The sequence below is a fragment of the Macaca nemestrina genome, chromosome 3 (assembly GCF_043159975.1).
Source record: "Macaca nemestrina isolate mMacNem1 chromosome 3, mMacNem.hap1, whole genome shotgun sequence".
NCBI classification, from domain to species: domain Eukaryota; kingdom Metazoa; phylum Chordata; class Mammalia; order Primates; family Cercopithecidae; genus Macaca; species Macaca nemestrina.
Genome location: NC_092127.1, coordinates 90,479,123 through 90,492,236, shown reverse-complemented (window position 1 = coordinate 90,492,236; position 13,114 = coordinate 90,479,123). Strand labels below are relative to the sequence as shown.

General features: G+C 44.2%; 1 protein-coding gene across 2 annotated transcripts in view; it reads right to left on the bottom strand.

Annotated features, from left to right (window-relative positions):
- LOC105486395 (tetraspanin 5) overlaps positions 1–11,781 on the bottom strand; it is a 181,532-nt gene extending 169,751 nt beyond the window's left edge. Inside the window, exon 1 of one of the 2 annotated variants that reach the window (XM_011749268.3) lies at positions 11,315–11,781. In XM_011749268.3, the coding sequence (XP_011747570.1) occupies positions 11,315–11,395 (81 nt within the window). In that variant the 5' untranslated portion in view covers positions 11,396–11,781. The remainder of the gene's footprint in view (positions 1–11,314) is intronic. The other variant, XM_011749269.3, reaches the window with a different exon arrangement.
- Positions 11,782–13,114: the final 1,333 nt, after the last annotated feature.

Below are 13,114 nucleotides of genomic sequence, written 5' to 3'. Positions count from 1 at the left end.
GTAATTTAGAAAAATTTTCCAACAAGTAAAAAGAGCCCTATGCCTTGTAATACCTATCAAAATAGTAAATAGTAGCTGGAAGTGGTATAGAACATCACTTTCCCCTTCCAATGAAGAGAGCCAAAATGTTTTGCCATTTGTAGATGTTTTGCCATCCACCAAAATACCATTTTGTAATTGGGCTTAGTGATTACATTACTTAAAGATTATACCTTGTGATTCATAATTAACAATCTTCTATGTACATATGGATAATATCACAGTGCTAACCATAGGGTTTGTATACCATTCTGCTTTGGTTTTGTTTGGTTGGCTTTTCTGTTTTGTTTTTTTGTGGTTTTTTTGTTTGTTTGTTTGTTTTCCTGTTTTTAAAAAGGACTGGTGTTAGACCCAGTAAAACAGCTCAGAGAAATAATATAGGGTTTTATTCAAAATTGTATTTTTCAAGATTTCTACTTTAGGAACCCAGCCATAATCAAAGATCTAACTTTCTTTTAAAGGGGGTGAAGGAAAAAAAGAAAGTTAAGAAAATAACAGGAAAACACTACACATAACCCGGATATTCCACACTGAAGCTTTCTAAAGAACACTGGTGGTGGCTGGACCGGTGGCTCACGCCTGTAATCCTAGCACTTTGGGAGGCCGAGGTGGGCAGATCACGAGGTCAGGAGATTGAGACCATCCTGGCTAACACAGTGAAACCCCGTCTCTACTAAAAATATTTTAAAAATTAGCTGGGCGTGGTGGTGGGCGCCTGTAGTCCCAGCTACTCGGGAGGCTGAGGCAGGAGAATGGCGTGAACCTGGGAGGCGGAGTTTGCACTGAGCCGAGATGACGCCACTGCACTCCAGCCTGGGTGGAGGTGGAGTTTGCAGTGAGCCGAGTTCGTGCCACTGCACTCCAGCCTGGGTGACAGAGCGAGACTCCGTCTCAAAAGAAAAAAAAAAAAAAAGAACACTAGCAAATATCATGTCTGGGTCTTCTGCATTTGCTTTACCGTCACCTGTCTTCATGACAGTGCTGCAAGTTTGGATATGGGAAAAGAAATGTCCCCTCTACAGCATTATAGCAGAGGGAATTCAACGACCTGTCATGCAGACCTTGACGCAGAAACCAATTCCCCTCCCACAAACTGAGCACAGTCAGGGCTGGAGGCCAACGAGAAAGCCCCAGAAAATGGAGGCTGAAAGGAACAGGGACAGTGGACAGGGAGGCTGATTTTTTTTGAAGGAGAGGGGTGGTCTGCTCTTGATAAGTGTCTGTAGTTAGAGCTACTCAACTGCATTGACACACGCAGAGTGGTCCAGGAGAAGCAGGGCAAAGGAACCAGAAGTCTAGCTCTTCACTGTGCCTATCGAATAAATGGCTAGCTTCTAGCCCTATATGATGTTAACTGTTAGCATACTAATTGCAGCACTAGAGGTTCTCTTTCAAGAGATTTTTCTCATTTTGTTTTTAGGGCTTTCAGGTTTAAAAATAAACTGGCATTTTGGGATTAATAAAAAATTCCCTGAGGGATAAAATGGGTCACCTTTTTTTTCCTCATAAGCAAATAACGGTAGCTTCGAGTGCTGGTGAAATGGTCACCGCTCTACATCACCCACGCCCAGCTCTCCCCACACATCCCCTCCAGGGAGCAACGGGAAGGAGAGGCCACATCTTCCCAAGAAAAATAAGCTAGAGCGTCTCAAACTAGGTTGGGCATCACAATGACTTGCAGGAAGTTTTGATTTTTTTCTTAACAGAAATTCCAGGGCCCCATCCTGGACAGACCTACTGAACCAGATCTCCCAGTGAGAAGAATTTCCTAACTTACTAATTTCCTAACTTACTAATCAGGCTGCCACACTACATGCATAAAGGGGTGAAATATCAACTAATCCTTGTTGGGGTCTGCGTGTTTCCTAAACAAAGGAATGAACACACAAGACAACACAAGACAAGACAAACATGGCGGCCACCCCAAATGGTACGCTCCGCTTTATTTTATATAGTCGTTTGTGGAATGTTGCCAAGTCACAAGACACATTGTTGTTTTTCTGACCTTTCCTTGACTTTCTGGATTTTCAAGATGTTTACACATAAACAAACCCCCAGGGTCTGCTGTTTGCAGCTGGCTCCTTTGTCCTCCCTGTTTGCAGGGAAGGAACGCCCAGCTTCGTTTGCAAGAGCAGGACTTATCGCGAACGTCTGGTTTGCGAGCAGGTAGTCCTCTACAAATCCTACAGAAGTGGCCCCTAGTTAATGAGAGGGACTTCCCAGGCATGAAGAAATTCCAAGAGATAGAAACCCACACGAGCAGTAATTTCTTTTTTTAAACGTACTTTGGCCATCAAGACTCAAAAATATCTAAAGGCTAGAATACTGGTTCTTTTCTTTCTTAAGTGGTGGGACCCCTTTTCTCAAGCAAAATCTTTCTTAGTATTCCAAAATATCAAACTAATAACCAAGCTTTTCTTGGGGGAAAGAGAGGTACTGCTCAGTCCACACCCCACCAGTACAGACCCACCCACCCACATACACCTCAAGGAAGCCTAGGATTGCTGGTAGCAAGTGTGAAATCCAATGGGCCAGAATAAGACATTTAAATGGGAGAAATAAACAAAACTAAATCTAAATTCAAATAATTAACTGGAGGTTTAGGGCACATCGCTTAGGGGGATGGTTTAATAGAGTTCACTTGAAAAAGTGAAAGTTTTATTTCACTAAAAAGTCAATCCAAGCCAACAGTGTGCCTTGGCTGCCAGGAAAAGCAAGTGCAGTTTAGCCTGGGTTAATAACTAGTATTTGTATTTAGAGATTTACCCTTTATGAAGCACTTTGATATGCATGATCTCTCATAATACTGGGTAACAACTTTGCAGAAAATTATTTTCCCAGTTCTTTTAGATGAGCAACTGAGGAGCTAATCTATAAAAGTAACTTACTCAAAGTCAATTCCAGACAGTAGCAGAGGCTTCTGCCACCAGACACAGCACAGCCTAGGGACTGAAGGGAGAGTTCAAGAGCCTGCTGCTCTTCAGATGGTTAAAAAGCCTGTGAACAACGTGTTTCATTCTGGTTGCTGCATTAATACAGGTGTGTCCAAATGGGACCCCAGGCAGAGCACCATGACCAGGGCAAAGAACAATCTGGAAACAGCATATGTAGACCTAACACTCTAAAACCAAACCCTGACATGCTCTTCGACACCTCAAAAGTTACTCCACGTCTCTGAACTCCAATTTCTTCATCTGTCACAAAGATATAATATGTTTGGAAGACTCTTTGAGATGCTTACAATAAAAACATCATTAGTGTAAACACAAGGAGGAACTAGGAGCTTTTAAAGGTGGAAAACAGAATGTTTAGGAATGATATAATGGCTATTTTAAAATAATGAAGGACCATCGGGAAGGAAGGTAAGTCTTATTTTATATCATTCAAGAGTAGCCTAGGCTCTTCACCTTCTCCTTCCTGAAAATTCAAAGCCATTAGGTAAGTCAGTCCAATCCGGTAGGCCTCTGTTTACAAAAAGGTAGGAAGAGGAATGCTGTGGAAGTCCCGAGCAGGGTATCTCAGGGAGAAAGGTATCCATATGGGGATGGGGTGGTGGCACAGGATGCTAGAGCACTAACAGCTGAGGAGGGCAGCCCCAGGAGGAAAAGTGGTGGCAGCTGCAGAAGACTGGTTACATATGGGGAGATTTACCAAATAAGTAAACTGTTAAGAATAATGGGAACCAGGAATCTCACTGTCAAAGAAAGCATTTATAAAATATGGAGAGGAAAAAATAAACCCTGTGGTTTCAGACAGGAATTTCAGGTATGACTATAAACTCATGGTTTTAAAAGTACATAGATACAGAAATACAGATGTACATGTGTATATACATACATGGAGTAGCAACCCCTAATAGCAATGAGCACACCAAGCAACCAGATCTTGGCTTCTAAATTCCATTCTCCATTCAAAAGCTCCTTGGAGAAATGGCTGATACAAAAGATGACACCAATAAATCACAAAATGAGTTTGGAACATCTTATTCCGCCAGAGAGCAAGATGGTGCTCAAAGACTGATGGGAGTTAAAAGAGCACAGGAGCCAATGTGAAAAGACTGCACTGGCCAAACCTAGGGCCATTTTAAATAAAGTAAGTGATGAGAGTAACATTAAAACACACTGAAAAAAGGAAGACCATAAGTTCTTACTGATATAAATAAGTAACAGATTAAAAATTTGATGAGGAATAGGCCATTTACATAGTTTCAATGTAATTTGCCATAAAATATTTATAAATTACAAACAAGGTGTTGCCTGGCAGACAACACCTTGATCAAGTGACCATCATCAGTAATGGGACAAACAGAAATCAATGCCACCTTGATAGGGTACAATGAGAACACAGCACCATTTCTGTACAATTCCTACCAAAGATGCACAGCCTGAATCTAAGCTTGTGGAAATGGCACAAACACAAACTGAGGGGCATTCTACAAAATAACTGGCTTATAATTGTCAAAAGTGTCAACAGCATGATAGTGAAGGACTGAAAGAGACTAAAAAGATGGAACTAAATACAAAGTGTGGTTCTGACCTGGATTCTTTTGCTTTAAAACATTACTGGAGCAACTGGTAAACTTGGATGAAGTCTAAGGATTAAATGGTTTAATGTATCATTGGTAATTCCCTGGCTTTCATGGTTGCACTGTGGTGATCTAGGAGAATAGTTCAGTTTACAGAAAATACATACTAAACTGTTTGTGTGATAGCCAACATGCTGGCAACTTTTTCTCAAACAGGATTAAAAACAAGTTCTCTCTACCACTTGCAATTTTCCTATAGGTTTGATGTTTCCAAATAAAAATTTAAAATGAACAGTAAATTAGGAGGATGGAAATTATGAGGAGACAGATTACATCTAGTTTGAAAACACATGAAACTCTACAATTAAAGCGATCCAAAAACAGATCCATGCTTAGAAAGGTCGGCAGGATACAACGGAGAATGCTTCACTAGGAAGTTAGAGGAGACGATTCCTACATACTTTCTGATGATTTGTAATTCTTCCTTCAACACACTTTTTTTTTTTTTTTTTTTGAGACAGGGTCTTGTTCTGTCACCCTGGAGTGCAGCTGCAGCCTCAACCTCCCAGGCTCAAGTGATCCTCCCACCTCAGCCTCCCAAGTAGCTGGGACTACAGGCATGCATCACCACACCCAGCTAATTTTTAAATGTTTTCTTTTTTTTTTTTCTTTGTAGAGATAGGGTCTCACTATGTTACCCAGGCTGGTTTCAAACTCCTGGGCGCAAGCCATTCTCCAGCCTCAGCCTCCTAAAATGTTGGGATTACAGATGTGAGCCACCATGCCTGGCCCAAACGTTTATTACAACATCTACTGTGTTTCAGACAATGTGCAAGAAACTGGGCTTATGAAAGTGAGACAGCCCCCACACTTGAAGCCCTTATAATCCAGTGGAGTATGATGATTTGGAAGTTACAAATTTTAAGACAGTCATCAGTATTACACACAGAAAAAAACATGTGATTCAAGAATGCTGTCTATAATACTCCAATTTTCATTTATGAATTTTCAATAGGCTACAATTATTCCACCATATTCTTGAAGAACATTTTCATCCTAACTCTTTTGTGCTTGTGGGTGGTGGTAATCGTGGCATATGCAAAAACTTTATCACTTTTCGATTATGAACAGATGTAAATGACTTACTTGATGTTTTATTTTAGAATAACAAGCATCTTCTAAAATAAGTCTCCACCCAAAAAGCTGAGGCTATCATTACGGAAGAGACTTAACACTCTAAAACTAAACCTTGACATGCTCTTCAACACCTCAAAAGTTACTCCACATCTCTGTACTCCAATTTCTTCATCTGTCACAAAGATATAATATGCTTGGAAGACTCTGTGGGGTGCTTACAAGAAAAACATCATTAGTGAAAAGCTCTGTTAAAAATGCAGATTGCTTTCACCTTTTGCCAGGGACTACCTATTACTGTGGACATTAAAACAAAGTGACCCATCTAAATAAGTGAAACATTTTGGCAATTTTATGGTGGGTGAAACATTATTTGGTTTTCCAACTTCTCCCCACTTGGCTTCATTTCAGTCTGTGGAGTATATCATCAAGTGAGAACGCTTCTGCGCCTTCATACTGCCCCACAGGGGGAGTGGCCAGCCTAAGCAAGCCTATATTCAATTACTTTCCCCACTTTATACCTTTCTTACACTTTTCCCATATGACACTTTCATAACCATATTTAGCTTTCTTCCTACCATCTCCCTGTAATTCAAAAGGCAATTTAGATTCCCATATGGTTGCTATCGAAGCTAACAGATGTCTAGCAAATTAAAACAAAAATTATGACTTATAAACTGCTGATGTATCATCATTCCAGAACATCTTGCAATTTATAGTGAATCATAAGATAAGGCTTCCTACTTGATGCCCGCCCCCCCTCCCCACCAAAGTTTTCTGAGTCTCCCTCCTCTCTGAATTAAGCCCCGTGGAAGCAAATTAGAGGCAAGATCCTGCCATCAACCCTGAATAAACCTGCACTTAAAGACACAATGTAACATCTGAAAGCATATCAAAAGAGAAATTTGGCCTCAAGTATCTGAAGCTTTTCTAATCCTTTGTAGCAAAGAAAATAGAAAAATGACTTGGTTCTCCCAAATCATTCCACGGCTTCCATCGAGTTTTTTCCTAATAAGTCACTATAAAATCTATTGAATCCATTTGCCTCATCCTCTTGCCAGACCTTAAAGGTATTATCATTACCTAGTAGTAATGATGCCAAAGTACTAGACTAAGGCATTCTAGAAGTTCTATAGCCCTGTATGGAACCAGTATAAAATCTGGAGAGAATAACAATAATGATATTCACCATTTATTAAATATTGAAATATTATGCTGAGTAAAACATGATCTCACTGAATCTTTGAAACTACAACACCATTAATGTTATCTTTCCTTTATAAACAAGAAATTAAGCTCAGTGCCTTAATACAGTAGACTATATTTTTCAAAGACAGCCACAACCTACATGACCTTCTGCAATGGGACCTTGACACTTCTCCATCAAAAGGTGGCTTCTAATTCTTCACCCTTTGAAATTGAGCAATCTGCATGAGTGCTTTAACCAGTGGAATAGATAAAAGTGGCACTGACAGTTCTCAGTGCAACCTTAACTGGCTGGAAGCTTCTTTAAGACTTAGAGACAGGAAGAAGCCACGTGTAGGTGCTCCAGCAACAACTCTGGCTAAGCTCCCAGCAAGCATCAGTTGCCAGTCATATGAGTATACCATCTTGGGCATCCTGCCCCAAAGGGCCTTCAGATAAGTCCAACTCCAACTACATCGCACCGCAACTGTGTGAGGCCCCAAGTGAGAACTGTCCAGATGAGCCTGGCCAAATCACAGAACTGTGAGCTATAATAAAAAACAACTGTGTATTAAACAACTAAGCTTGGAGGTTATGTAGCAATAAATAACCAGAATATTGAGATCAATTTACTTGCCTAGAACAGTTAAGTATCCAGAATCCAAAACAGTCAAGACAGAATCCAAAAGGGGAAAGTATCTATTAATGATGAGTGATGGGATGTGAGGTTCAGTACCCAAAAGAAATGACTTTAAAACAAAACCCTCTTTCTCCTCCCTCCCCTAAACCCAAAGCAGTCTCAGGGTTTTCTGACAAATGTCCCAGTACGGTGACACCCTCAATAAAATCAATCCCCTTCTGTCTTGAGTTGTTCCAACATATAACACAGAAAACAAGTTTTTCCCCCACCACCCTGTGATAACAATGAGAAAGGAATCTGTACAAGATGTTGACTTTGTTACTCAGAACATCATTACAACTGTTATATAAAAGGATTCAGATTTTATACATGAAGCTGTAATTCTAATAATAAAAATATATTTAATGACTCCCAGGACTACATCTGAGATTCTCAGTAGGGAGAGAAAAGCACGGATACTATACCAGGAACTGAACAATCCAAGAAGAAATTAGTGAAAGGTTTTTTGTTTTGTTTTTTTGAGACGGAGTCTTGCTCTGTTGCCAGGCTGGAGTACAGTGGCGCGATCTCGGCTCACTGCAGTCTCCACCTCCCGGGTTCAAGTGATTCTCCTGCCTCAGCCTCCCGAGTAGCTGGGACTACAGGCACCCACCACCACGCCCGGCTAATTTTTTGTATTTTCACAGGGACGAGGTTTCACCATGTTGGCCAGGATGGTCTTGATTTCCTGACCTTGTGATCCATCCGCCTCAGCCTCCCAAAGTGCTGGGATTACAGGTGCGAGCCACTATGCCCAGCCTTGGTTTTTTTTTTTTTTTTTTCTTTCTTTTTTTTTTTTTAAATGAAAGGATCTTTGAGGAAGAAATGAAAGCAATAAAACTAGTCTTCAGACACGTCTCCCTAACAGAAAATGTCTATAATTTATCAAATGTCCTGGGAGTCATATACTACTTCTGTTATATATTCGTGGCCAAACTCTATTTTTCTTCTCCAGCATACTGGAACTCAAGAAACTCATTCTGTGTAAGAACTAGAAAGAACGTTATAACTTGTCCAGTTCCTTCAGTTTAACAGCTGAGAAACTGAGGCCCAGGCAGTTAACTAACAAAGAGCCAAACTGTTGATCAGAAAAAGAACCAAGCTCTCAGTGCTGGTGCCACCATATGTTCAATTTTATTTTACCAGAACTATACCTGTAAATGTCACCAGTGTGTATGTCAAATGTAGTCTAGCAGTTCAGTGTGAAAATGAACAATTAGGAAACCATGCTGTTGGCAATCTCCTCTTCATAACTGTATTGGAGTAGCACCGAGTCTGCTGTTTTTGGCAATCACAGACAGGTTGGTGACTCTGTAGAGAGCAGAAGTGTGCAACTTTTCAGAAGCAAGCTGCTAAGCTACTGACCCCGGCTTTTCAGTCACTAACATCTTAGTCTGAATTACTTTAACCAAAACCATATGGTTGCCTTTCTGTTGATCATCACTAGAGACCATGGTATTAAAAAGCAGGAAATTTAAATATGGGGTAATTTTGGAGCAGAGAGCAGGACAGGAAAGGTATGAGGGAGTATCTGAGAGAAAGGCTTTGGGCACAGAGAGGAGAAGAAGGGAAGGCAAGAGGCAGGCTAAGTGAACGGCCCTCATAACGAAGATATCCACTTAACAGTTCTGCCTGGGGCAGCTGGTTTAGTCCCATAGCCTAGGTCTCCTTTCAGGCTTCCCATACTCACTCACCCACTTATGAAGACCTTCACAATCAGAAAAGATGCGGCTCTATTCTGAACTTCTCCATGCAAGCACTCTGCAATTCTTTGAAGCTCTCTACAATTCCAGGGGTTTTGCTGCAACCTAATCCATAGAAAGGGCTAAATTTGTCTCTGTGCACTCTACAAAATTACAGCAAACTATGAGGGAAACAGGCCCAAATCCTTTTACTTCCTTACCACTCCCTGCTAGGAAACGGCAGAGAAAGTCCCTGGGTGCTTTTTGTTGCTGGGTAGCTAAAATGTGCAACTTTTAGAAATGTTCAAGTAGAAACAAGAGGCCTGAACTCACTATCCCAAAAAGAATCAGTACCAGTTCGGTAGTCCGTGCCTCTCCAAGTCACAAAGTTTCAAGTTCCAATCAAATCAGATGATCTTATTCAAAAACGTGACTACCCACCACTTTAAAACATTTTCACAAACGGAGAAGGGGTAAAGAAAGAAAATAATTTCTTCTTCCTGTATTTGTAGCAGTGTTTAATTGCAAGGAGGTGGGTGACTGCTCCCGGCAATCATGCACAACGCTGGCAAAAAACTGCCTGTGGAATGATCGGATATGACATCCATTCATGTATCCCATCATTATCTTTATTAGTCCTGAAGACAGATGACATGCTGCCACGGAAAGCGGTCTCCAATCCCTTCCATTTCCCCATCACAAAGCATACAATGACCAATGCAAGGTACTATTATGGAAAACAGAAAATAAAATAACCTGGAAAGAGTGCGGTACAAGAAAAAGAATATGAAGAGCCGTATTGACAACTATTATCACAGATGTATATATGTACAGCAAACAGCCCAAATTAAAGGAGAATCCAAATAAATACATTCCGTGTTCAAACTGCTGTGGATAATTATTGATCCTGCAGTTGGATCATTGTTTACCTCACATTGAACAGCAACTTAGAGAATCCCCCACCCAGACAGCCACCATCTTTACTTTCCATGGAAAACGGGGTGCCCATTGAGGAAGAGGATGAGATGGGATGAGAAGGGGAAGAAAAATAACATGGTCTTCGAACCAACGTTTTCCCCTTGTCCTGGAGAACTCTTTGTCTGGCTGCTGAACACGTTTGCCAGATCAAAGAAAAGAATCAAAACAAACAAAAAGAGCAGGCGTCCCAGCCTAATTACAATAGGTGCCCAACACATTGCAGTCCCAAGCAGAGCATAATTTGAATCTTGTGTTAAAGCATTTGCTCTCTCGGTTCCCCAGTGAAACATGCCTCGCACACCTTCTCCTTCTCCAAAGGTTTTCCCAAAACGGCCCGCTCTGTGTCACTCCTGTAAAAATGAGGACGTGGGGCACGAGCACGTTGAAATATGTGTTGACGGTGACTTGTTATTATCCTGACAATGATATATACATATAAATAAATCTCTCTACCCCGCACGCCCACTGGCCAGTCCATTACGCACAAGGAGCGCTTTCCAGCTAAAGAGGAGAGCGTGCAGGAAACGTTATTTACGTGCACATTACAGAACCATATACCACGGCATCTGCATCCTACACAAAGCCCGAGATGGTGCAAGAAGATACACGCTGAGCATGGCACAGACCAGCCGCGGCAACACAGAGCCAAGCCCTCGTCCAATCAGATCGTTGTTAGAAGGTGGACCTCAGGGTCGGCTGCGCCCGATTAGCCTTCCCTATTATGACACCACGCTCTGCCCAACATCCATATCCCACCCGGAGCAAATCCAATTCGTGCGGTTGCTCATTTCTCAAACTGCCGAACCCTTTCTTTTATCTGCATCCCTGCTATTCGTTCCTTAAAAAGCCACCAGAAGGCCTCGGTGCCCCCTTTCCGCCTCGGTTTCTCTTTTTACCTCTTCCCATTCCTCGAAAGGATTAAATGTTTATCTCTCCAACGCGCAAGCTGGAAAGGCGGAAGGCGAATGCCTCTACGCTGCTCCGGCAAGCGCCTGCGGGGCTGCGAAAAGTAAAGGCAACGAGCAACGTGGGGGAAATCGTCGCGAATCGATCGGCCACAATAGTTGGAATCCCAGGAGCGCTCCAACTTACCCAAAATATGACATTGAAGCCAAATATGAAGTATTTGATGCAACAACTGACTTCAGGACCCTTGTAGTGCTTCCCGGACATCCTCTGGGTTCATGAAGACACTTGCCCCGGCAGCCCGAGTTTGGAGCCCCGAAGCACCGTTGCTCGGAGCAGCCCGGCGGGAAGCAGGAGCTCAGGGACGCCGCAGGGGGCCGCAGCGCTGGCGGCCCAGGCTCAGCCGCGCGGGGACCGACCGGCGGAGAGCGGCTCCCGCACCTCCAGCCCCTCGCGCGCCGAGGCCGCTGGAGCCGGGGTGGCCGCGAGCGAGCGGGGAAGCCGCGCGCTGCAAGCCCAAGCCTCGCCGAAGCTAGCCCCGAACACAAAGCAAGCGCCCGCGTCCGTGCGCCAAGCGGTCGGTCCGTCGGTTAGTCCCTGGGCTTCGGGCAAAGGCAGCCGCTGCAGATGCTGGCTGAGACGCCGCTCGCTTGCTTGCTGGCCCGCTCGCGCGCGCCCTCCCACGCCTCGCTCCGCCCGCCGCTCGCTCCGCCCGCGCCGCCCGCAGCTCCGCCCGCCGCCCAAGCCTTGGCTAGGCGCGCGCGCGCACGGGGTCGGGCGCTCCCGGGCGGCAGTGGCAACACGTAGCCGCCTCCTTCCACCGCTCGTTTTATCCCCGCCCCTTCTCGGGCCAACCCCGAGCACCGCCGACCCCGAGCGCCACTGCGGAGTAGGTAGAGGGTGGGAGGGTGGAGGACCGCAGGCGAGAGGGAGAAGGAAAGGGCGCCCGGGGAGCAGCCTGGCAGAGTGACCGGGATTGATGAGCGGCCGCAGCTCTGGAGGGACGCAGGCGAGAGAGTCGCTCCTCGGGGAGAGGGCTGGGTGAGTGAGGACCTGCGAGCCCCCCCCTCACATCCCTTCCGGGGTAGCCACACTCGCGCCCCCTCCTCCACAACAGGCTTCTGCGGCTAGAGAAGATGCGGTGCCACTGGACAGGGAAGGAAAGTAGTCGTGGACTTCGCTGAATAGAAAAGGGGGTAGTTGGGGAAGGTGGAGAAAAGAGCCACGGGAAGTGGGAGGAAAGGATGAAGGGATGGGACGTTGCAAAGAAAAGCTTCCTTAATCCGTGTGACTCTAACCCAGCCTCCCCACCTACCGGAGAAATGGGTTTTATCCTAGAAATGGGGAGGAGGAAAAAGAGATGGCCCAAGGGAGTCCTGGCCTGGGATACAATCCTCGCCCTAGGGTCTGTTGCAACCACACAAACCCGAACAGCGCACGCTCCCCCCTACCCCGACAGAATAGTGCCTAAGAAACCTGCCTGCCTCCTAACTCTAGGAAAGAATCCACAACAGATTCCAGGAAGCTCTTCTGGGGAATCTGAATTGGGTTTTTGGATCACGAACCATTAAGCTTTTGAACTCTGGAGAATAGAACGGGTGGCTGGAAATTGTTTTGGAACCCTACCTGAGCAGATGCGCTCATTAGTTGCTTCTTCGCCCTCCTCCTGCAGCACTTTCATAGGTGTTGGCAAAGCAGGTACCGGTATTTCATGGAAGGAGAAGAACTGCCCAGGACTGTGTGTAAATGTCTATGGGAATATTTTTAAGGATTCAAAAGGCTAGAAGGAGGTGAGATCAAAAACTTTTTCCAGCACCACCCAGTGCAACCCGGTCCTGGACACAGAAATCTAAAACGCTCCCCAGATGATACTTAAATACTTGAGTTTGAGAGCCTCTAGTTGTAAGGTTTCCCTACGTAACAGCCTCTCACTTTTCTCGAAAACTGGCTAGTTGACAACCGGCAGTCAAGTTTTGTCTAGTCAAG